Consider the following 23454-nt stretch of genomic DNA (forward strand, 5'->3'; position numbering starts at 1 on the left):
ATTGGGGTAGTAGTTACACGAGTGTATACATTTATCAAAACTCTTTGAGCTGTACCCTTAAGAGCTGTGTATTTTATTGTATATTTACTTATAAATTTTACCTAATAAAATATCAGATTACAAACTGGCTTTTATTTTAAGTAATGGCAGCACATTAGGCTTTTTATGCTCTGTTTCAAGGCTGTTTAACTTCTAGGCAAAGATGTTATAATAAACTCAAACTATTTATATCTAATGTATACAAAAATAGAATTAAAAGGAATCAAATAGAAAAGCATATGAGAATTGCAATTTATAAATACAGGTATTTGCTTCTTTTTCCCTTTTTAAATCCTCTTCAGTTTACATGAACATTCAAGCAGTCACAATAAAAATACACATGCTCTTAATTACAATAGCGTTTTTACAGTATACTACTATTTTTACATCACAACTATCTGAATTAATTAAGGCAAAAGTCCGTATTTCACAAATCAGAAAACTAACAAGTTCACTGTTGGGTGACATGTGCTAGGTAAGGTGAAGCCAGACAGAAGTTAGGTCTTCTGAGTCTTGGTTAAGTCCTGTTTCCATAACTCTCAGTACCTCCCAGGTGTTAATTCTCTTTGTGTAGCAACCTAGTTCACCCAAAGTATTATCTCAGTTTGAAGCATACTTTTCATCAGACTTCATTATGTTCTTCGCTGTGTTAACCTGATAGCAAAAGAGTGACTCTAGAAGTGTAAGTGCAGTGGCACTAATTCTGTGCTAGAATAGGGCCTAATTCCATGTTACAGTAGATTCTTAAACCTCCTTATTTCATGTTTAGTAAGTTATTTTTGTCCAATATGTGTTCTTTGCTTTAGGCACAGACTCTCACAGTATGGAGGCAAGCTGATAAACACAAGATACCTCGAATCTGTTTTTTAAACAAAATGGACAAAACTGGAGCAAGGTATTTAAAGTGTGTTTCGTTGGCATATTAAAGTAAGAATACAGTTTGAGCTTTCTAGTGGACTATAACTTAAATTTAGAAACAGCTATTCCCTATAGACTAAATAGTCTGTGAAATCTCTATTCAATATCATTTTAAAAAATTGAAAGCAGCTAAGTCATAGGTTAAGTAATAATGTGGGATTAACAGAGAGCTGGTGGATGTGAATCACCCTGATTCTAATGTAGAGAAGCTGTATCCTATTTTCTAGGATCCTGACAGAGTGATGTCTTGCTGATTTCACTGGTTCTAGTTAGAGCTGTGTAATATAGTCCCTGTACATACTGCTGAAGGTTACCATGCGCCCTATCACTGCTAAAGGTAGAGGTTACAGAATTGTCTCCTCCAGCTGCCTCAGAGAACAATGTTCTTCCTTGTCCCCTGGTTTTCTTTAGCTACTGGGTAATATGCTCTCTATTAAAGGGAACTGGGAGAAGAAGGTAGATGTTTTAAGACCTACATGTAGGGCAAAAGAGTTAATGCTGCAATGTTATGCTAATGCTCAGAGACTTACAGAGTGGTAATCCAAAATGGATACGTTATGCTGAGAAAATAATTCAGGGAATCAAGAATACCTGAAGGATTTGGAGAAAATGTAAAGAGAGAGAATCAAGAATATAAAAGATTCTGGGGAAAAGATTCTAGGGTGAGATCCTGGTCTGTGGTGTGAGTGGCAAAAACAAAACAAACTGTTTTCCCCCCCAGACAACACAATATGCTTTGTGTTTATGTAACTCAACAGTAATTCTAAGGCTGTTGGTTTAAAGGACTTTTGTGTTGGTGAGTAAAAGCACAACCTTCAAAATGTGTGAAGTTCAAGTTCTGACCCTTTTCTGTTTGGAGTTCCTTGAGCTAGATGCAAGTACTACTTTTACTGACTTATCAGTACCTGTGATGATAGGGAGGGAGATGACTAGATACTAGGCTGGTTCTCAAAGACATTGATTGGGACCAGGATGATTTGCATGTACTCGTGTATAAATCAGCCCATGTGCCAAAGATGATATATGTGCCATAGGTTGCCAACCCCAGTGTTAGCACAGGATGCACAGTGTAGCAGATGATATTAAGAATGCCTAAGATAAAAGTATAGAAAATTAGTCAGGCTGGCTCTTGGAAGAAAACTGATAGCCATGTATGATAGCAAATGCAGTTGTTAGAAGAATCTTTGACTTGTCATCACAAATCTTGCATTGAATCCTAATGACAATTTATTATCTGTGATCTTGATTAGTTCATGTAACCTTAACCTCAAGCTTTGGTTAAGGTGACGCTAATAATAATAATAATAATAATAATAATAATACCCTAAATACCTGTGTGGCAGGGTTATGGTGAATAATCAGTCACTATTATCTGAAGTTGACATCAAAAGTTTATTTATGATGTTGTCCTATGGAAAACTGTTAAATGGTGAACATTAGGAACAATAAAAAGGGTTATAATTTTAGAGAACATTCTTAAACGTGTTTTAAAAATCTTAACATTTTAAACTATGTAATTATTTTGTTTTCTACAGTTTTAACTATGCAGTTGAAAGCATCAGAGAAAAGTTGAAGGCAAAGCCTTTGCTTTTACAGGTTGGTTGATTAATATTTGGTTGATTAATAGCAACAGTTCCTTCTTAGTTTCCTCATCAGTTTATTTTATTGTGACATATATATTTCTGAAGCTATCTTAGATCCTTTTTGGAAGAAGTTGGGCTGTAAATAAAAATAGGTAAGATTATGGTAATAATAATAGACATTTGGGAAAAAGTGGAGAAAGATAAGATTTATCACCAATGCCATTCTAATTGATTATTTAATAATAATCTCACTCTGCATTATAGTTACCAATTGGTGAAGCCAAGACTTTCAAAGGAGTGGTGGATGTAATCAGTAAAGAAAAACTTCTTTGGAACCCCAGTTCAGGTGATGGAAAAGACTTTGAGAGAAAACCCCTCTCGGAAATGAGTGATCCTAAATTGCTGAAGGAGACAACTGAAGCAAGGAACGCCTTAATTGAACAAGTAAAATAAATACTTTGAGTTTAAAATTGTATAAATATTTAGAAACTTTTAAAATATTTTTGTTGTGAAATTTAATATAAAATTACATATGGCATATGTAAAGTATATGAATAACAAAATGAGCACCAATGTATGCACCACCCACCTAAGAGAGAAAATATTAGCAATACTATTGAGGCTTTGTGCTACTTCCTGTTCATATCTCTCTCCCTTTCACTAATTATCTATTCCCCAACCACTAACTTAATTGTAGTATTTATCTTTCATTTGCTTTTCATTATAGTTGACAAATGTGTGTATCCTTAAAGAACTTAGTTTTTCATGTTTTTGAACTTTACATAAATGGAATGATACTGTTTGTACTTTATTACACCATTCATCATTATGTTGGAGATTCGTCCATGTTATGTGCGGTTATACTTCATTTTCAGTCTTATATCGTGTTCCAGTATATGATCATACCACAATTTATTGTCTGTTTTCCTGTGGGTGAACTTTGAGGTGGTTACCTTTTTTTTTTTTTTTTTTGCTATTACTGTGTTGCTGTGAATACCTTTCTATCTCCTTGTGTACATACGCAAAAATTTGTTTGGGTTAAACCTAGGAGTGGAATTGCTGGGTCAAAGGGTATGTCCATCTTTTACTTTATCAGATGTCAAATTATTTAGAAAATTTTAAAACCATCAATTTTTGTAGTTAATATAATTCTGGACCTCATCTACTCTCAAAATTTTAATAGAAAATAGTAAGATTGTTAATATTTATATGCCATTGTTAGTATATAGAACAATGAATAAAACATACCTTAAATAAACTCCCTGAATTTTATGGTGAGAAGAACATTTGAGTCTGAACCCTTTGATTTTTCACTTCTAAATTAAACTGGTCAAAATAGATCCTCTCATAATTTTTTTCATTCATCTTTTATATGAAGTTATTTTTGAAGTAATTATTTCCCATTATAATACAGAGTAATTATCAACTATCATTAACATAGTAATGATTGTCATTTTTATTAGTGGATAATATTAGGTCATCGGGAAAGTCATGACGTATTTTTCTATGTTTTTCAATGCAAAAATGCGTCATGACTTTCCCGACGACCCAATAGTTACTGAAGACCTACTATGATGATTACCTTAAGTGCTTTACATATGTTATTTAATCTTCACAATGACCTATATTCTCATTTTATGGGTGAGGAAACAGAGCGTTAGAATGCTTAAGTAAGTTGTCATCCACCTAATGAATAGCAGACCTGGAATCTGAACCCAGGTCTGTCTCGATTTAGAGCTAGAGCTCTCATGCGTTTTGCTAAAGTGCTTTTCTAATTTGGGGAAGGAGGGCACATAAAAAGAATAAAAGTGGAATTGATATTTATTAATAATTGGGTACGTAATTGGTTTTATTGTTTTGAGGTTTTATTGTTTTGCTTTATCTTATACAAAAGATGTATCAGCATAAACCTAAGAAGGATTTTGTAATCTAGTTGAGGAGCCAACATAAACTTGCATACATATCTCATATTATTCTAGGACATGATAGTCTCAAATTTTCTTTATTTTCATTCTATACTATCAGTAGATAATAATAAAGTGCTCATTACAATAAAAACATACATATGTATAGAATTAGAGAGTAAGACCACATCATACCTGTTAGGATGACTACTATCAAAAAAAAAAAAAAAAAACCAAGAAAATAAGTGTTGGTAAGGATGTGGAGAAATTGCACTGTTGGTGAGAAAAAAAATGATGCAGTCACTGTGGAAAACAGTAGGGTAGTTCATCAGAAAATTGAAAATAGAATTAACATATGATCTAGCAATTGCACTTCTGGGTATATATGCAAACGAATTGAAAGTAGGGTCTCAAAAAGATATTTGCACATCCTTGTTCATAGCAGCATTATTCACAATAGCCAAAAGGTGGATGGTGTTCATCAACAGATGAATGGACAAATAAAATGTGGTATGTTCACACAATGGGATATTATTCAGTCTTACAAAGGAAGGAAATTTTACACATGCTACAATGTGGATGAACCTTGAGGACATTATGCTAATTAAAATAAGCCACTCACAAAAAGACAAACACTGTATGATTCCACTTATATGAGGTATCTAGAGTAGTTAAATTCATAGAGACAGGAAGTAGAATGATAGTTGCCAGGGTTGGGGGAAAGTGGGGAGAGTGAGAAAGTTGTCTCATGGGTATAGAGTTTTGGTTTTGTGAGATGGAAAAGTTCTGGAGATTAGTGTTACAACAGCATGAATATACTTAATAGTACTGAACTGTTCACTTAGAAATTATAAGATGGTAAATTTTGTTTATGTTATATTATACCACAATTAAAATTTTTTTTTTAATTAGAGGATAAGATTAGTGTGGACGGGAATCAATTTCCTGTGTTCTAAAGGTGAACAGTGAAAATAATACTTACTGTATGCTTACTGTATGTTCTGGAAGCATAATTTGAATTGGTTATTTAATCTTCACAACAGCTAAGGTGAGTACTAGCGTTATCTCCATGAATAACTCAGGAAAGGAGAGGTGGTGGCGTAACTTCACCAAAGGTTTTGAATAAGTAAGTAGTGGTGTCATTTCCGGGAAGTTTGACTCCAGCTTTTTCAGGAGGATGGTTCAGATTTCTGCTATAGTTAACTGTTAAATGTTTGTTTTTCTCACCAAGTTTGAATGTTTTGCTCCTTTGTACTGTTATAAACTTTTGAAACTTTAATTAATTTTCTTGTCAGCTGAATTCTTCTATTTTATAATGGCAGATGATTATGAAACATAAATTAGGTAATTTCATTTTTATTTTGAAATGATGTCTTTGACTCCCAGCTTAAATTTATTCCCTTAGTGCAATTTGAGTTACAATAAGATTAGTTCTTTCAGTTTGACTGTCTTAGGAGATCTCGTGAACATTGAAAATATTAGAGGAGGACCAGATGAAACTTTTTTTATGAACTAAGACCCAGTTTTATCTAAACACAGCAATCCACTGTATATGTTATCTTTGGCTGTAAATTGTACATTTTTTTAAAAATTTCTTTTGAGCACTCCTGAGTAGACAGCACTTTACTGAGACGCTTTATCTGGCTTTCCATGAATTTAGAAACTCATAATAGCATATCTTCAATTTTCAATCCTCTTTAAAAGAAAAACTATCTTTTAGAAGATAGGAAGAGGTCCTTGGCCTGGATAAGTTAGATCATGTACCTGTCTTGAAATATTTGGATAATGTATATTTATGATATTTAGATTTAATAGTTGTGGCAACAAATGCAAACTGTAAAACTAAAGCCTTTTTTTATAGGTTGCAGATTTGGATGATGAGTTTGCTGACCTGGTTTTAGGAGAATTTAGTGAAAATTTTGATTTGCTACCAGCTGAAAAGGTAAACTTTATTATTCATTTACTTTGACCAAGTAATTAGATGTGGTTTGCTTTCTCTGTTTTTTGGTTTTTGTTCAACTTTGCATATCATTAGAAAATGCTGGTCTAAACAAAACTTAGAACATTAAGATAAAGTCACTACTAACACTTAAATAATGGCAGTGATTTACTATTTTAAATATACTTTATAAAATTAGAAATTAAATCATTTTTACTTGTATTGAATCAGAAGTTAATTATTCATTCTCAGCCTTTTCACTTCGTTGTGATCATTTCTCTAAGTATTTTTAGGGAAATCACAGGTAGAAATTTTGTATTTAAAATTTACTGTTTTTTTAGACTATTACAATTATCATTTTACTTAGGACATTATTTCTGAACCTGTTTTAATTTTTAATGGAAACACATTACAGACCTTCCTTTGTTTCATTTTGAAATATATTAAACCAGAGACTAGGCGAGTACAATATTGATAGTAATTGAATTATGACAGATTTCTTCAAGACATTTCTGGGTTTTTTTCTGCCAGGGAACTTCCACCATGAGTTTGGCAAACTTTTTATTTTCCTTTATGAAACATAAGAATTACAAGGAAAGTGTTTTTAAGTGGTAATATGCATAATGGTGTCCAAAATGGACCCAGAAAATTCACTTAGTTATTTTTCCTGAAAAGAATTAAAGAAAAACACACAATCTGTAGATTAATTTTGAGCCATTTGAAGTTATTGAGGCGGAAAAATATTTTTTTCTTTTGAGTGAAATGCCGTAATTTTGAAATTTTTTGTTGTTTAATATTTGGATGCTTAAGTGTGATGTTTATTATGCCCTATAGTCACATAATATTATTTCTGTTTTGAAAGCGCTTACAAGCTACAGTAGAACTGACACATCATTTCTCTTATTAATAGTTTGTAAGCACACCCAAGCTTTTCTTGGTTTCTGAGGTCTTTTAAAAATATTTTTTCTACTTTCTCATTTTCTTTTGGATTTTATTTAATATAAAGCTAATTTCATTTGGAGAAATTGTAACTCGTATTTGTATTTTTAATTCCTGACCAGTTCCTTTATTAGGTTATGAAGGTTAAATTGCAAGTGTATTAACTCATTCAAGAAATATTTTTAAATTCATACTTTATTTTAAGCACTTTTCTAGTTTCTGGGGATTTAGCAGTGTTTTCATTGAACTTGACTATAATGCTCCTATGGATTTTACATTCTAGAGGGTGGGGAGACAGACAATAAACTAATAAATATGTATCTAATATGCCAGGTAGTGATTAATGTTATAAAGAAAAACAAAAAAGAATATGGCCATAAAGAATAATGTGTGTGAGGAGTGCTGTTTTACATGGTTGGTTAAGAAAGGCATCTAATTGTGAGCTATTTTGGTTGAGACAAGTATACTGTATATGCGACCATTTTATGGTCACATGAAATACTTATATCTCTGCTTTGTAGCTACAGACTGCAATACACAGAGTAACACTGGCTCAGACAGCAGTGCCTGTGCTCTGTGGAAGTGCCCTGAAAAACAAAGGGGTCCAGCCCTTGTTAGATGCTATTACTATGTACCTGCCTTCGCCTGAAGAGCGCAACTATGAATTTCTGTAAGTGTGCAAGGTTCTTTATTAAAATCTTAGAGTCTTGAGAAAACAGGTGAGCAGATAGGTCGTTTTCATAAAGGGTAGTTGAATCATCATTTTTTTTAACAACATCGGGGAAGAATATCATAATATAGAGCCATAGTAAGTTTTACTTGAAAGGGGCATTTGTTATTATCTCTCATAACCTATGTTTATAGATGAAGCTAAAAATATGGATTTTTTTGCTGTGTAAAATTGACCCTGTCATCTTAGTTAAAAAAAAAAAAGTAGTATACTGGGGGACATTTGATAAATATTCTGTAGATATATTTATATCTATTCTAGATTTCAAGATTTTTCATAATCTCAAAATACTTTGTGCCTTAAAGAAAAAGGTCCTTGTTTTACTCCTGTTGTCACTAACAGCTTTGTACTTAGTAATAAATCCTCTAAAATGTGAGCGAGTGTTGTGCAAAATGGCAGACAAAAGTGGATTTGAATCCTTTTAACTAGGACATTAATCACTATGCCTCTCAATTGGAGAGGCATTATAGTGAAGTGATTATGAGCTTGGACTGTGTACTACCTGGATTTACATCCCAGCTCTTCCAAGTTGCTTAACCTCTCATCTGTGAAGTGCAGAGAGTAGGACCATCTCATAGGATTTTTACATCAAATGAGTTAATATTTATAAAGCACATGGAACAGTGCCTAGTATATTGTAAGCTTCTATATAAGTATTCGTTAAATAAAGTTAAAAACTGGAAGAAATAGGGATAAGATTGGAGAATTTCTATAATAGAATTGTCTAACCTACTTTGAGTCATGGACTCCTTTGAAACTACTGAAAATATGGAGCTTTTCCTCAGAAAAATGTGCTTGTGCACAAAAGTTGGCAGTTTCAAAGGGATTTAAACTTTCTGTAACCTATCAATGCGCACCAATTTAAGGACATCATTCTGTAAGAATGTTGGCATGTAAACAAGTGCAAACAAGTTTGTAGTGCAGATGCGTGTGGTTGTGTAACTGGGGAAAAAGGGGGAGGAGAGCTTAAAAGCAGCAATTGGGAAGCTCCCTTTTGTTTTCCCCGTACAGGTTTTTTTTTTTTTTTAGATTTTTATTGGGGAATGGGGGGGATGGGAACAGCGCTGGGAAATTGGGGAAGGGGAACAGACAAGTTGCTGTCGTTTTGTTCTTCAGTCTAGTTGTGGAGGACGTTGCTTCACTGGCCCAAATTTGGCACCATCATTGCGCTCTTCCCGGGCGAGGCAGATCAGTCGCCGGCTTCTGGACGGCCGCTCACTGCGACTGCTGGCTGCTCACGCTGGCTGCTGGCTACACACGGTAGCCCGTGGCAACCCACTGCCACAGGGGCTGCAGCCTACGCCGTCGCTGGCGACTCACAGCAGCTTAGCTCCAGGTTGAGCTGTTGTCTAGCATCTTAGCTGTAGAGGGCAATGTCACTGGCCCTCATATGTGGGATCTGAACCGGGGCCCTCTGGCGTCCCAAGCCAGCTCTTAACCATGGCGCCACTCGGCTGGCCCCCTGTACAGGTTTTTTGTGAAAGTGGTATGATGTTCCTAAGTATATTTTTTGAGGAGGGAACTCTTGGCAATGGAATTATTTGTGACTAGAGATAATAATTTGGAAGAGAACGCATAATTTTTAGTTTTGGGGAATTAATGATAAGATCTCTATTACATAATTTAATCCAGTGGAGGAGGAGCGGTACATGGTACTGATGTTATTTAATCAGCCTGGTTAGCTAAACTACAAGATATGAAGGATCTTTGCAGGACATCAGGGTTAAGTTGGTACAATGGTTATGATCTGATCTCTGTGTGTGTGTGTGTGTGTGTGTGTGTGTGTCTGTGTGTGTGAAGCATATTTTAAAGACTTTTCTGGAATGTCACCTTAATTTTATAGGCAGTGGTATAAGGGTGACTTATGTGCACTGGCATTTAAAGTTCTCCATGACAAGCAGCGAGGACCACTGGTTTTTATGCGCATTTACTCAGGCATGATAAAACCCCAGTTGGCCATCCATAATATTAATGGAAACTGCACGTAAGTAGAAGCTTAGGTTATTTTCTAAAACATCACTCATTTCTTTAAAAAAAACTTTTACTAATATAAATCATGGTTTTACAGGGAGAGAATAAGTCGTCTGCTTTTGCCATTTGCTGACCAACATGTAGAAATCCCTTCACTGACTGCTGGTAACATTGCTTTGACTGTTGGGCTTAAACATGTAAGTGATCGTATGGTTTCTCTAGGAAATAACAGCTTATATGTTTAAAAGTAGGCATTTTTTAGTAACAAAAAACCATAAACAATCTAAATATCCATCAATAGTGGAATAATGAATATTGTAGCATATTCATCAACATGGTTGAATCTCATACTTGAATAGAAAGAAAAATAAATTACAGAAGACTATTAACAGTATAGATTGTATTCATATAAAGTTCAAATTCAAGTAAAATAATACACTATTCATGGATACATACATCTGTTTTAAGTTTATATGAAATACTGCATTATTCCCATTGGGTTTTTTTCCTACCTTGATCATTGCAGACAATTTAATCTCATAACCAATCAGGTATAATAACTGAAGATATTTTGCCAATGAAGCCTCCATGAGGGCAAGGATTTTTGTCTCGTTTGTTCTTTATTCTTAGTCCTTAGATCAGTGCATTTAGGCACTCCATGACTTCTGTAGGATGAATGGATGAAAATACTTAATGCTGTCTATATACTGGGGGTGCCAGAAAATGTATACAAGTGGACACTTTGGTCAACGTTGCTCAAGCAGTAGCTCACCGTAATCAGAAGTGTCTGGATGCTGATGGTAACCACTTTGAGCACCTCCTCTAATTGCAGAAGTCAAATGTGACTTGTATTCATCTTTTGTTACCGGTATATATTGAATATTACAATTTTAATGCAGTTTTCCTTTCTTAAAATGTGTATACATTTAAATGGCACCCTCTGTATATGTTTTGGTGGGTTAAAACTAAAGACTTTCACTTATATATGGATTAAGTCAAATACAGTTTCTTATTACACTTGGGTATATTTGGCATTTAGGATAAATATTGTTACTTTTAACATTTTAAACTCTTTATGATTAATTGCAAGATTTAAGATCTGTTAGAAAATTCCCACAGTCCAGAAATTGGATTTCTAGCATTGCAGTCTCTTCTTTGTTTACCTGAAGACAGTAGCTCCTTCGATGTATTTGAAGGAGTTATAGAAGTCTGGACCACCACTTCAGTAGAAATATCTTCACAGAGAAGAAAACTGACACACAACTGCATAATATAAAAGCTTAAAAGTGAAATTTTAGTTTTAAAAAATAATGAGTCTCCAAGGACGCCATCAGTTTTGTATGGTCAAGAGTATTCTGGTTAATTACATATTTTATTTAATAGAGGATTTTCTGTAAATTAGTAATAATTTTTTACTGGTGATGAAACACTAATGGACTTCTACCTAACCTGTCTTTATTTACATAATTGAAAATTTAGGAAAGTACATTTGTTTTGCCAAATGAAATTTGGATAGGTAGTGTATGTGTGTGTGTGTGTTATTGTTAGAATTTATTACAGCAGTATTTTGGATAGAATTTTTATACAAGTTAAATTAGCTTTATTTGTGCAAAGTTATGAGCTTATAATGAGCTTTATGAATTTGTCTCTTTTCTAAGTACTGATGAAAAGAAAGTGCTACATTAAATTTTTTCTTATTTCATGGTTCTTGGTGGAAGCTGGGTATTTGCCAACAGCCTGTTTTATTCCAAGTTATCTTGTTTGATTGCAGACTGCCACTGGAGACACCATTGTCTCATCCAAGTCCAGCGCATTAGCTGCAGCTCGTCGAGCTGAAAGAGAGGGAGAAAAGAAGCATAGACAAAACAGTGAAGCAGAGAGACTTTTATTGGCTGGGGTTGAGATTCCAGAACCTGTTTTCTTCTGTACCATAGAACCCCCTTCTGTGTCTAAGCAGCCAGGTACAAATAGTCTTGGTGTATCAATTAATTAGTGCTCTGATAAGTTAGATAAAATAGCATTATACCCTTAAAATATTTCTTATGTGATGAGTTTAATTTTATCAGAATTTATTGGTAAGTATTTCTTGTGATTAGTCTAGCTTTTTATTTAAATTTTTTTTTTTTTTTTTTTTTTTTTTAGCTGAGCCATCCTGCTACCTGTTGGCAGCTCAGTGGCTGCTCAGCTCGGGCTGGACTCGAACCGCTGTTGCTCAGAGCTCAAACTCTTGAGCGAGCTCTTAACCAACTGAGCCACTCGGCCGGCCCAGCTTTTTATTTAAGATGTTTTGATTTTTACGTACTTCATTCATTTTTTGCTTTTCTTATATTTTGGCTGTTTTTCTCATATCGCATTCTTTCTTACTCTTGTTCTTGTGGTACTATCTATGGGATTCTAAGTACAGTAAAACCTTGGATTGCGAGTAACTTGGTTTGCGAGTGTTACACAAGATGAGCAAACATATCTAATACATTTTAACGTGGTAAACGAGCAATGTCTTGCAATACGAGTAGTTTGTTTCTGGAACGAATTATGTTTGCAAACAAAGGTATTACTGTAATCGGCCTTAGAAATGCCCTTTCAGTATGTTAGATCAGACAGTAACCAATTCATAACTGATTCAGTTTCTCATCATCATTTATAAGATTGCTACTTTTCCTTATTTTCTAGCTCAACCTTTAGAACTCAGTGAAGACATTTATATACCATGGTTAATGTCGTTTGACCTCTTTGAGTTACATACTTTGTTCTTCAGCATATTTGCTCAGAATTCTTCAGTGGCATTTCATTACTTATAGCACAAACCCAAACTCTTTAGTATGGTATATAAAGCTCCTGATTCCAGCTGTATCATTTCCAGTTATATTTGGTTAAATAAGGCAGAAAACCCCCAGATAACAGTTGCTTTAATGACAGAAGTTTATTTCCCTCTCGTAAAATACGCCTTGATTTGGTAGCCCAGGGACTGGAGGGTGGGTCCACAATGTCATCAGGCACCCAGGCTCCAATCTTGCGTCCTGCAGAGCTCCTATTCTTAGTCATCGCATGATGGCTGCTGGAGCCTTGGGCATTACATTGAGTTCCTGACAGCAGAAAAGAGGAAGGGGGAGAGAGAAGATGTACCCCTTTCCCTTTTAAGATTTCTTAGATATATGGCTACCCAGTTGCAAAGCAGTATAGTAAATGCAGTCTTTTAGCTAGGCAGCAGCAGAATCGAATGGAAGGCTACTCGTAGTCCCTGACACCAGTTTTCTTGCCTGGCTGCATTTCTTGAAACTTCCTCCTTGGTCCGAACCCTCTTCATTCACCCAAACAAAAATAAAAACAATAACTACTCACACCTTACCCTGCCATAATAAAAGTAGTTCTGATTTCCTGATGATGCCATGCTCTTTTTATATTGCTATTTCTTTTTCTTCGTTCTCTCTTGATTATGATGACACCCCTGAATTCATCTGCTTGGGAAATGTTAGGTCATTAGGTCTCAGCTCAAACATCTCCTCTTTTTGAAGTTCTCACTGAATTCCTGTTAAAGGACAAACCTTCCAGTTCTAGAGGTAGCATGAGAAGTCATTTTCTCCCTCTTGAAACAAGTTGGGCTCACAGATTATGGAAAAACAAAAGCAACCTTTTTTTTGCTTCCCGTGTGTTTTTGAGTACCTAGTAGGAAAGAAAGGAAGATTCCTAGCCAAGTAGCTTGGGGTTCCAGTTCCTTATCTCTCCAGCTGGAGTTAACATGAAAGACATATGAGTACAGGTATAAGATAGCCCCCAAGTACTGAAGGAAGCTGGATCTTTTCTTGTCCAGTTGGTAAAGGAATAGCATTTAAATTGAAACAGGTAAAACGTCAGTTTTCTTGTTACCGTAAAACGCTCGTCTTGACTCTGGAAAAAGATCGGATAACATGAATGTGGCACCCAGTGACATCAAGGTTGACCAAGCAAGTTCTATCAAGGTTTGCCAGGCATGTAAGGACAGGAACTGCCCAAACAAAATGACTTGTGAGTTCTTTTGAATATATTGGAAAGTCATTTCATATTTCAAAGGTAATGTGGGCACCTAAATTCAGATTGCAGTTAAGTTGCACCAGCCAATTTTAAATCTAGGCCTCAATTCTTTAACAACTAACTACTTCAGGAGAAAAGTTTGGTGTCCAAAGCAAGTCTGATTAATGGGCATTAGCTTAGAGGTCCTAGGCCCCAGAGAGTAGGGGCCATCCAGAGCCTCCTTTCCTTAGACTTCCTGGAAGCGGATCTACATTATCTTTTCCCTGTGCTTCCATTGTCCTTCCATTATTTACCCCATGGTCCTATTATGGCACTTGACACCCTGTGTTGTAATGCTGTGTTTTCATCCCAGTAAGCTCCTAAAAGGTAGATTCTTTAGAAATATTTTGATGAATTTATTTTATAATAAAATTACTTCTTTTCATCCAAAAGCCACCAAGTGTCATAAGCATTGTTACTTTCTTTGAGTATCTGTAGATGCTTAACAATAAATGTTATCTAAAATAGTGCCTCTTGCAACAATGGCATACTTGACTCTTTTTTAAGGAGGGTGCAGCTCACAGTGGCCTATGTGGGGATTGAATTGGCACCCTTGGTGTTATCAGCACAAAGCTCTAACCAACTGAGCTAACTGGTCAACACCCCCCCCACACACCCCTAAAAAAATAAATAAAATAAAATAATGTCTCTTAACCTTGGATGTGCATATACATCTCCTGAGGTTCTTTTTAAATGTGAATTCTGATTCAGTCTGGAACTTGAGACTGTATTTCTAACAATTGAGTCAATGTTGTGGGTCTTTGGACCCCACTCTGGAATATCAAGAGTCTAGAACAACACTATTCAGTAGAAATATAACATGATCCACATATGTAACTTAAAATTGTCTTACAGCCACATTAAAAAAAGTTGGCAAAATTGACTTTAATAATATATTTTACTTAACCCAGTATATCAGAAATTTTATTTCAACATGTAATCAATATAAAACATTATTGAGAAATTTTACTTTTTTTTTTTCATGTTAAGTTTTTGAAACCTGGTGGTATTTTATACTTACAGCACATGTCAATTTGAACCAGTAACACCCACCACAGATGGCTAGTGGTTACCATTTGGACAGTGCAGGTCTAGAAGGCCTGGTTTATATATCCAAGAACACTTTAAATGTGTGATAAGGTTCATTAATTCATTGCTCAGTTCTTTTCTTCAGCTGCAGTTTATATCTCTGAAACTTCTAACATCTTTTATTAAGACAGAGGGTGTATTTATTAAGACAGAGACTTAATTGATTGTATTAAAGTATCACTTTACTTTAGATGGCATACTTAATGCAAGTAATATATTCTTATTTCCTCTTTGGTTAGGGTAATTCATCGTAGAATGATCACTTTAGCATCTCTTTATTCATGATGTAGTTTATCTTCCTTTTGTCAGTTTCTCATTATTGCTTGTGTTCCTGGAGGCATTTTGCTTTTTTGTCAGCTCTTTGATTGATCTTTGCAAAACATAATCAGATGATTTTACTGACTCACTTAAAACCATTCATTGGCTTCCCAGTGCAAATCCAAACTCGTCACCATGGCCTATGAGACCTTGCATGATGTGATCCCTGCCACGCATCTACCTCCTCATCTGATGCTGTTCTCCCTTCTTCCCACCAGCATCCAGCTATACTGGCCTTGTTACTTTTCCAGTAGCAAACCCTTTCTTCCACAGCCATTTCCTGGAATTCTTTTTTGCTTACAAGGTCATTCTTTTTGGTGTCTTTATCTAAATCATCCTGGAGAGGCCTTCCCAGATCACCCAGTCTCAAGTAACCTCTCATCACTTGTTTTATCCTCTTGTTTTATTCTCTACAAAACATTTATGGCTGTTTGGAATTTTCTTCTTCAAAATTTGATTGCTTATACATCTATTTTCTCCACTAGAACATATGGTATATTATTTAAAAAATGAAATGTAGAGATAACGGTTATTGTTTGTCTCCTAGATTTGGATCATGCATTGAAATGCCTTCAGCGTGAAGATCCCAGTTTGAAAGTGAGGCTAGATCCTGACTCGGGGCAAGTAGGTATATTATTACCAATCACTGATTGGTCTATGCCCCTGAAAAAAATTTTTTTTTCTTTTTTGGGTCTCTCATAAATGTCTTATTATTACGTTGACTGTCAAGCTAAATAGACAAATTGTCCTTTATTCCTCAAAATAAGCGCACTGCACTTATATCAACTACTCTCCAACATTTACACCTGCCAGAAGTTAGTGTTTTGTGAAATTTTCAAATGAGGTTCACCCCAAGACAAAGCCCTGAGCCTTTTAAACTAAGGCTTATGGAAGCAGCATACTAAAGGGAGAATGCAAGGTGCTTTGAATGACAGTGATACACATAAGATGGGTGAGAATTGATGGATTGCTACCTAACAATGTGGGAGGAAATAGAGTTCTATACTAGGTACAGAACCGGGCTGCATATTGCAGCACAGAACAGATGTTTATTCTACGTCTGCCTTTAGGAAGGCTTACATAAGGTTTTAGAAGAGGTTCCTTAAAAAGATTTAAAATTTGTCTTTTAAAAGGATAAACTATGGAAAATACAGGGTACTTTATTTTCCCAAATGCCAGCTAAATGAGTAGTAATTTAGTTTAATTGATCCTGAATGTTACAACAGCACTTAAAAACTTTTGTGTTTTAAAAAAACAAAGTAAAGAAAGTTTCCCTTTCGGTCTCTAATCCTATTCTACGTAGGTAACCACTGAAAACTTGGTTAATGCTCTTTCACACTTTTTCTTTTCTTTTTATTTTTTTTTATTGGGGAACAGTGTGTTTTTCCAGGACTCATCAGTTCCAAGTCAAGGAGGTATTTCAATCTAGTTGTGGAGGGCGCAGCTCAGTGGCCCATGCGGGAATCAAACTGGCAACCTTGCTGTTGTGAGCACTGCGCTCTAACCAACTGAACTAATCGGCGCTCTAACCAACTGAACTAATCGGCCGTCCCCACACTTTTTCAAACATCCACTCTTCTGCTGTGCTATATTATAAAACACAGTATACTTTTTCCAAATATGTATGTACAAATATATAACAATTCACTCTATATTATTCTATTGAGTTGTTGGGAAAGTCATGACGTATTTTTCTATGTTTTTCAATGCAAAAATGCTTCATGACTTAACCAATGACCCAATACAACTTGCTTTTTTCAAATAATTTACTTCTTTAAAGTATAGCAATCATACACCAAGTGATTCTTTTTGTTGTTGTTGTTGTTCTTTACAATTATAGTTTTATTACAGCAAAAAGGATACAAATTAGAACCAGCCAAAGCAAGAGACACATGAGGCCAAGGCACATAGGGCATAGTTCTAAATGAGAAACTTTTTTCATCCTCAGGGATGTGTTACCCTCCTGGTAGAGGATTGCCAACAAGGGAGGCTCACCTGGGCCTTTGGTGTTGAGGTTTTATTGGGGCTTAGTCACATAGTGCCTACATGGTTGACCTTTGTCTCTAGGACTGCCCATAGGTTTGGGCTGATGCCTTTACTCTCCAGGTTGGAACGGATATAGTTATTCCAAAGCCCGCATCATAAATCACATTGTTAGACTATCTGGTGGATAAAGTACCCAGACAAGCAAAGACACCTCTATCAGTCAACATCCTGGCCTAAAGATAATTTGCCAGTTGCTGAGAGCAAGGGCCAGATCTCTCTTTGGGTAAATTCTTCACAGGTGGCATATGAACAAGACGGAACAAATATGGATTCCTTGCACTATATTCTTTCTCCTACACAAAAACCTTTTTCAGAAATAACCATTGTTGCTTTAAAAAGAAAAAAGCATGTCTTGATTGGTTTTGATACAAATTTGGGTGTTCTTACAAGGACTCAAAATAACGTTGGTTCATAGAAGATAAAGTCAATTTCTCTGTCACATAAAAGTCTAAGCTAGTCTGGAAGTTTTGACTGCTCACAAAGCTGTAAGATACCCAGGATGGTTGGGAAATACCCATATGGTTGGGAATGTTTGGGAGAAAGGTTATTTTCCCCCATTCATAAGACGTTGCTCTCAACCACGTGTTTCGAGACAGTTGCCTACATCTTCATTAAGAAAAGGAATTTTCTCTTTTCTTAAAGGCACAACCCAGAAGTTGCTGGCATCAATTATACTCATGTTCCACCGGCCAGAACTTAGCTGTGTGTTTGGGAAGTGTAGTCCTCACTAGATGCCCCTTACCCAGCTGATAATTCAACTATAGAATAAGGAGAGAATGGCCTAGTAATTCATTTTTAATTGATTTATTATTCCAATCAGAAAAGTTAACAAAAAAACCAGTGTTTTGATGTAGGAAACCAAAAAATTGCAAAAGAAACTTTCTAATTAATGAATAATACACATATTGATATCATACCTTTATATAGTATTTTGTGTAAACGTAATTTTTCCTTGATCTTTGTTTTATTTTCTTTTTTAACGAGACTATCCTGTGTGGCATGGGGGAGTTACATATTGAGATTATTCATGACCGAATCAAGAGGGAATATGGACTGGAAACCTATCTAGGGCCTCTCCAGGTGGCATACCGAGAGACCATCTTAAATTCAGTTCGTGCCACAGGTAAAAAAATAAAACATTTAGAATTTGCTGTTTTTGTTTCTCTCTCTCTCTCTCTCTCGCTCGCTGTCTCGGATGTTTAGTTGCATAAAACAGGGTTCACAGTCACTGGTGTCTTCCAGTAGTTGTGACAGGTTTTATGTGTGTGTGTTCTTGTTTCTTAGGACCTTTTTGTTTTGTTTTAAACAGCCCTATTCTATTATTACTCATATCTACTGGATGAGCCACTCAGTTAAGCAAATGTGCGTTTTAGTTGTCCTGGGATAGAAAAATGCCATTGAAGTAGATGGCTCATCCCCATCCTTACTACCGGAATGAGTATAAGAATTTGAAGTTGATGTTATTTTTACTCTTTAAATGAGCAGAAAATAATTTTCACTATTTAATTAATATGGTAATCCTATACCAATAGTATTCTTGAGAAAGTCCAGTTTTTTATTTCTTTTCTAAAATGTAAGAATTCATGGTTGATAGTTTTAATTTGCTTCCCTTAAGCAAAAGAACATGACGTTATAGCTCTTTCCCTCAAGGAGAAAACATGGATAGGTTTGTTAACAAATACATAGAAAAGATGTTTAGGATAACCAGGTGCTTTTAAGCAACTCAGTGATTTGTAAAAAGGCCAGGGGGTTACTTTTTCACTGAAACTTGAAAAACTAAACATAGAATTTTGGAGCAAATGACAAGGGGATTTCTGTTTCTGGACAAACTAAAAATGCTAGGAAAATATAAGTAATATCTTTTAAATTAATATCTGAGCTGATTGGAACATAATGGAAATTTCCAGAGGTCAAAAAGGAAGCTAGAACTGGAATCTCAGAAAATAAGTCAGCACCAAAGCCACTAAGCTACTAATCTAGTACTTGAGGGCCACATCCTCATGGAAATAATTAACTAGGAAAGTCCTCTCCATAAAAGAAGAGAGAATTTGTAACCACAGGCTTCTGAAGGATTTTTCAGCCTAAATTCATGGAATCAGGATGACCTGAAAAACTCCAAACCAAAAAGGATTTAGTGTAATATCTCCCTTGGAGCACAGAATATTAAAAAAATAAGTGCTAATATATGCCCCAAAACAACCCCAAAACTTTATGAGAGGCAGACCTTCAAATTTGGGGGAGAAAATATAGAATTGTCTTAGTAACCAGGCTAGGGTTGGACTTATATAACACCAGAAGTTGAAACTATGAAGTAAGATGGCTAAATTTGATATTAAAATTAAAAATTTGTTTATCAGAATATACTATAAAGAAAGCAAAGAAAATACCAAAAGCAGAGAGAAGGAAGATATTTGCATCATAAAACTGACAAAATATTAGTACCCAGAATATATAAAGAACTTCCAAAGATCAGTAAAAACATGGCAAACAAGTAGAAAAGTGAGCAAGATTAAAGAGGTATTTCGGAAAAGAGGATACCCAAAAGGCCCATGAACATATTGAAAGATTGCCAGTCTCAGTAACGATTAGGATCATGCTAGTTAAAAGTGTGAGATGCCATTTTACACCAACAAAATTGGCAAGAATTAAAATCTGACAATGCCAAGTGTTGGTGAGATGCTGAGCATTGAAAACTCTTATAAAAACTTCTGGTGAGAGTGTAAATTGTATAACCACTATGAAAACGATTTGGTAACTTGCTTGTGAAGTTGACCTTGTGCAAACCTTACTACTAAGCATTATACTCCTAGGTATGTGCTGTAGAGAAACACTTATAGATGTTCACTGGGAGACAGATAGAAGCATCTTCATAATAGCATTGCAAAAAAGAAAACTAAGTAGAAAAAACAGCTCAAATATTTGTGGACAGAAGAATGGATAAATTGTACCATGTTCATACAGTGGAATACTATATAGCAGTGAAAAAGAATGAACACCATCAACATGTCAGCCCATATGACCCACAAATGTGTAGCCAGAAAAAGCAAGTTGCAGAATACATACAAGATAATAACAAATTCAAAATGAAGCAGAAGTAAACTATATTGTTTGGAGATACATTCATGTGTTATAACTCTAAAGAAAATCATAATAATGATTAATTACAATGTGATAGTGGTTGTTTCAGAAGGTTTTTAGAAAAATTCTATTTCTTTAGTAATTTTAGGTTTCCTAAATGTTCATTTTATTTTTAGCTTATGCATATGTTTATAAGTATAAAATATTCATAATATAAAAGTTAGCTCGAAATGGATTTATGAAGAATTGTAGACTATAATTAATTCTTAATTTTGAATTTGGGCCATGAGTCACTGCATTACATGGTCACTTACATAAATACAGCATAGTTTTGTTTTAGTATAATATTACAGATTGGTGAAAGCTGTTGGTTGTTAGCTAATGAGAGATACTATTTTCAATTTTACAAAAAGAAATTTCACTAGCTTTTTGGAAAGCATAAATATTAAATGTATATAATATTACTGGAAGAATATATGAAATTTAACCGTTTGTGGGTTGTCAGGGTTGAAATCCTTTTAATTTTCCTTAGATGACCTTTTGTACTCTTAAGTGTTTAACTTTTAAACAAAACTTTTGTAATTAAAAATTTCAGTCACATAAGATGTTTCAAAAAATTGAGTGTAATCTGCATATCAAAATTTGTGTGATCATCTGCCTCAAAGCATCTTAACACTACAGCAATATTACCTTGCATTCAGAGCAGGTTTTTAACATTGATAAACATGGAAGCAAGATGCTTTCTTGGTAGAACTACTTACTCTGACATTTTTATACTGTATTTAGTGCCACTAATATATTCTACCACTTTATCTTCTATGAGACCTTGAAGTTGTGGATTGTAATTTTGCCAGTTGTGGCACCTCCATACCTTTCCAGAACAAATCTCTGAGGTACTATATTCAATTTGTTTACAGATACCTTAGATAGAACTTTAGGAGACAAGCGGCATCTTGTGACTGTGGAACTGGAAGCAAAGCCAATTGAAACATCATCCGTTACGCCAGTTATTGAGTACGCCGACAGTGTTAGTGAAGACATTTTGAAGGCCTCGCAAGAGGCCATTGAAAATGGAATTCACAGTGCATGCCTCCAAGGTAAGGCACTCAGGTGAGAGTGAGCATGCGTATCACACTCAACCGTTGAATCACTCCTAATGTTAGAGATTATTTCTGTCTTTTTCTAACTTGGGTAGTTTTCTCCCTATGTCTTCCCATTATGTGTGTACCTTTTATGATTGTCCCATAGTCCTTGGATATCCTGTTGTTTTTTTCAGTCTTTTGTTCACTTTGCTTTTCCATTTTGGAGATTTCCACTGATACATAACTCAGAGACTCTTTCCTTAGTCGTGTCCAGTCTGCTTATAAGCCTATCAGAGTCATTCTTAATTTTTGTTACCATGTCTTTTACCTCTATCTGGCATTTCTTTTTGGTTCTGTCTTAGGACTTCTGTCTCTCTGCTTTCATTGCCCATCTGCTCTGTCTTGCTGTCTACTTTATCTGTTAGAGCCCTTAGCATATTAGTCATGGTTGTTTTAATCCCTGGTCTGATCATTCGAACATCCCTGCCATGTCTGGTTGTGATGCTTGTTCTCTCTATTCAGATTGAGCTTTTTGCCTTTTAAAATGCCTTGCAATTTTTTCTTGATAGCCAGACATGATGTACTGGGTAAAAGGAGCGGCTATAGTAATGTGGTGAGGTGTGGGGCACGGAGAAGCGTTCAGTAGCCCCTAGGATTAGGTCTCAGTCTTCTTGTGAGTTTGTGCCTCTGGACTGTGAACTGTACACATTTCTGTTTTTCTCACACACACACACACACACACACACACACACACACACACACACCCCTTTACGGAGGACAGGATGGCTAGAGTGGACTGGAATAGGGTACTTCCCCCAAGTCAGTTAGGCTGAGCTCATGGTACCCCTGCAGGTTAGGCTGTAGTTAACTAGCTTCCCCTGGGAGCAGGCCTGTTAAGAACAGTGTTCTGAAGTACTGTTTTCGATCCCAAGTTGGTTGAATCTGCAGATGCGAAATCAATGGATCCTAAGGGCCAACTCTTAAGTTTTGGGGGAGTCAGAAGTTATACGTGGATTTTCGTCTGCTCTGGGGTCGGATCTCCTAATCCCCTGCGTTGTTCAAAGGTCAGCCGTATTTCAGAATGGTTTCTGTTTCCCCTGCTGGAAGCACAAGGAGACTTTTCTCTGATGTTTACTGTAAGAACCTGCATGAGCTTCTGGAGGTAAATCTCACAGAATTGTGCCCCCGGCCTCCTCCCCCCAATGACTGGGTCCTCCTACAGTTTTTAAATCTCAAACTTGTTCACACTGAGTCTCCAACAATTTGTCAATTACAGTTCAGGTTTTCCCACCCTGACACTGGTTCCTAGGGCCTTTTCTGCCCCAGGAAGCTGTGATTCCCTCTCTGTATTCGCCTCTTTCTCCAGCTTTGGGGGCAGTGGCTTGCCCTTTGTCCTCCCTTCTCTAATAGATCCAAGAAGAGTTGATTTTTCAGTTTGTTCTGCTTTTTATTTGTTAGGACAGAGTGTTGACTTCCAAGCGCCTCACATGTGGAACTAGGAACCAGAAGTCCTCTCCCTATTTCTTTACACTGCTTGGCTATTTTGCGTTGCATATTGAGTCTTAATACAAATTTTTTCCCCTTGCCTAGGACCATTGCTTGGATCCCCGATTCAGGATGTGGCAATTACTTTACATTCACTAAAAATTCATCCTGGTACCTCCTCAACTATGATTTCTGCCTGTGTCTCAAGATGTGTACAAAAGGTATGGAACTACCCTAATCCTTTTTGCTTTAAGGTGACTCTCCTGCCAGTAATGCACCACTGTCC

General features: G+C 35.7%; 1 protein-coding gene across 7 annotated transcripts in view; it reads left to right on the forward strand.

Annotated features, from left to right (window-relative positions):
• Positions 1–23454, forward strand: part of GFM2 (GTP dependent ribosome recycling factor mitochondrial 2) — an 87421-nt gene that overhangs the window by 19667 nt on the left and 44300 nt on the right. For 6 of the 7 annotated variants that reach the window (XR_002123839.1, XR_002123840.1, XM_019641043.1 and 3 more), the window contains 12 exons: positions 846–934; positions 2493–2553; positions 2805–2984; positions 6306–6386; positions 7844–7992; positions 9896–10036; positions 10121–10220; positions 11795–11984; positions 16025–16101; positions 18508–18646; positions 21519–21698; positions 23274–23389. Coding sequence is in view for 5 of the 7 variants with exons in the window: in XM_019641043.1 (XP_019496588.1) it covers positions 846–934; positions 2493–2553; positions 2805–2984; positions 6306–6386; positions 7844–7992; positions 9896–10036; positions 10121–10220; positions 11795–11984; positions 16025–16101; positions 18508–18646; positions 21519–21698; positions 23274–23389 (1503 nt within the window). In the remaining 2 variants the exon portion in view is untranslated. The remainder of the gene's footprint in view (positions 1–845; positions 935–2492; positions 2554–2804; positions 2985–6305; positions 6387–7843; positions 7993–9895; positions 10037–10120; positions 10221–11794; positions 11985–16024; positions 16102–18507; positions 18647–21518; positions 21699–23273; positions 23390–23454) is intronic. The other variant, XM_019641045.1, reaches the window with a different exon arrangement.

This window comes from Hipposideros armiger, unplaced genomic scaffold (assembly GCF_001890085.2).
Source record: "Hipposideros armiger isolate ML-2016 unplaced genomic scaffold, ASM189008v1 scaffold_55, whole genome shotgun sequence".
NCBI lineage: Eukaryota > Metazoa > Chordata > Mammalia > Chiroptera > Hipposideridae > Hipposideros > Hipposideros armiger.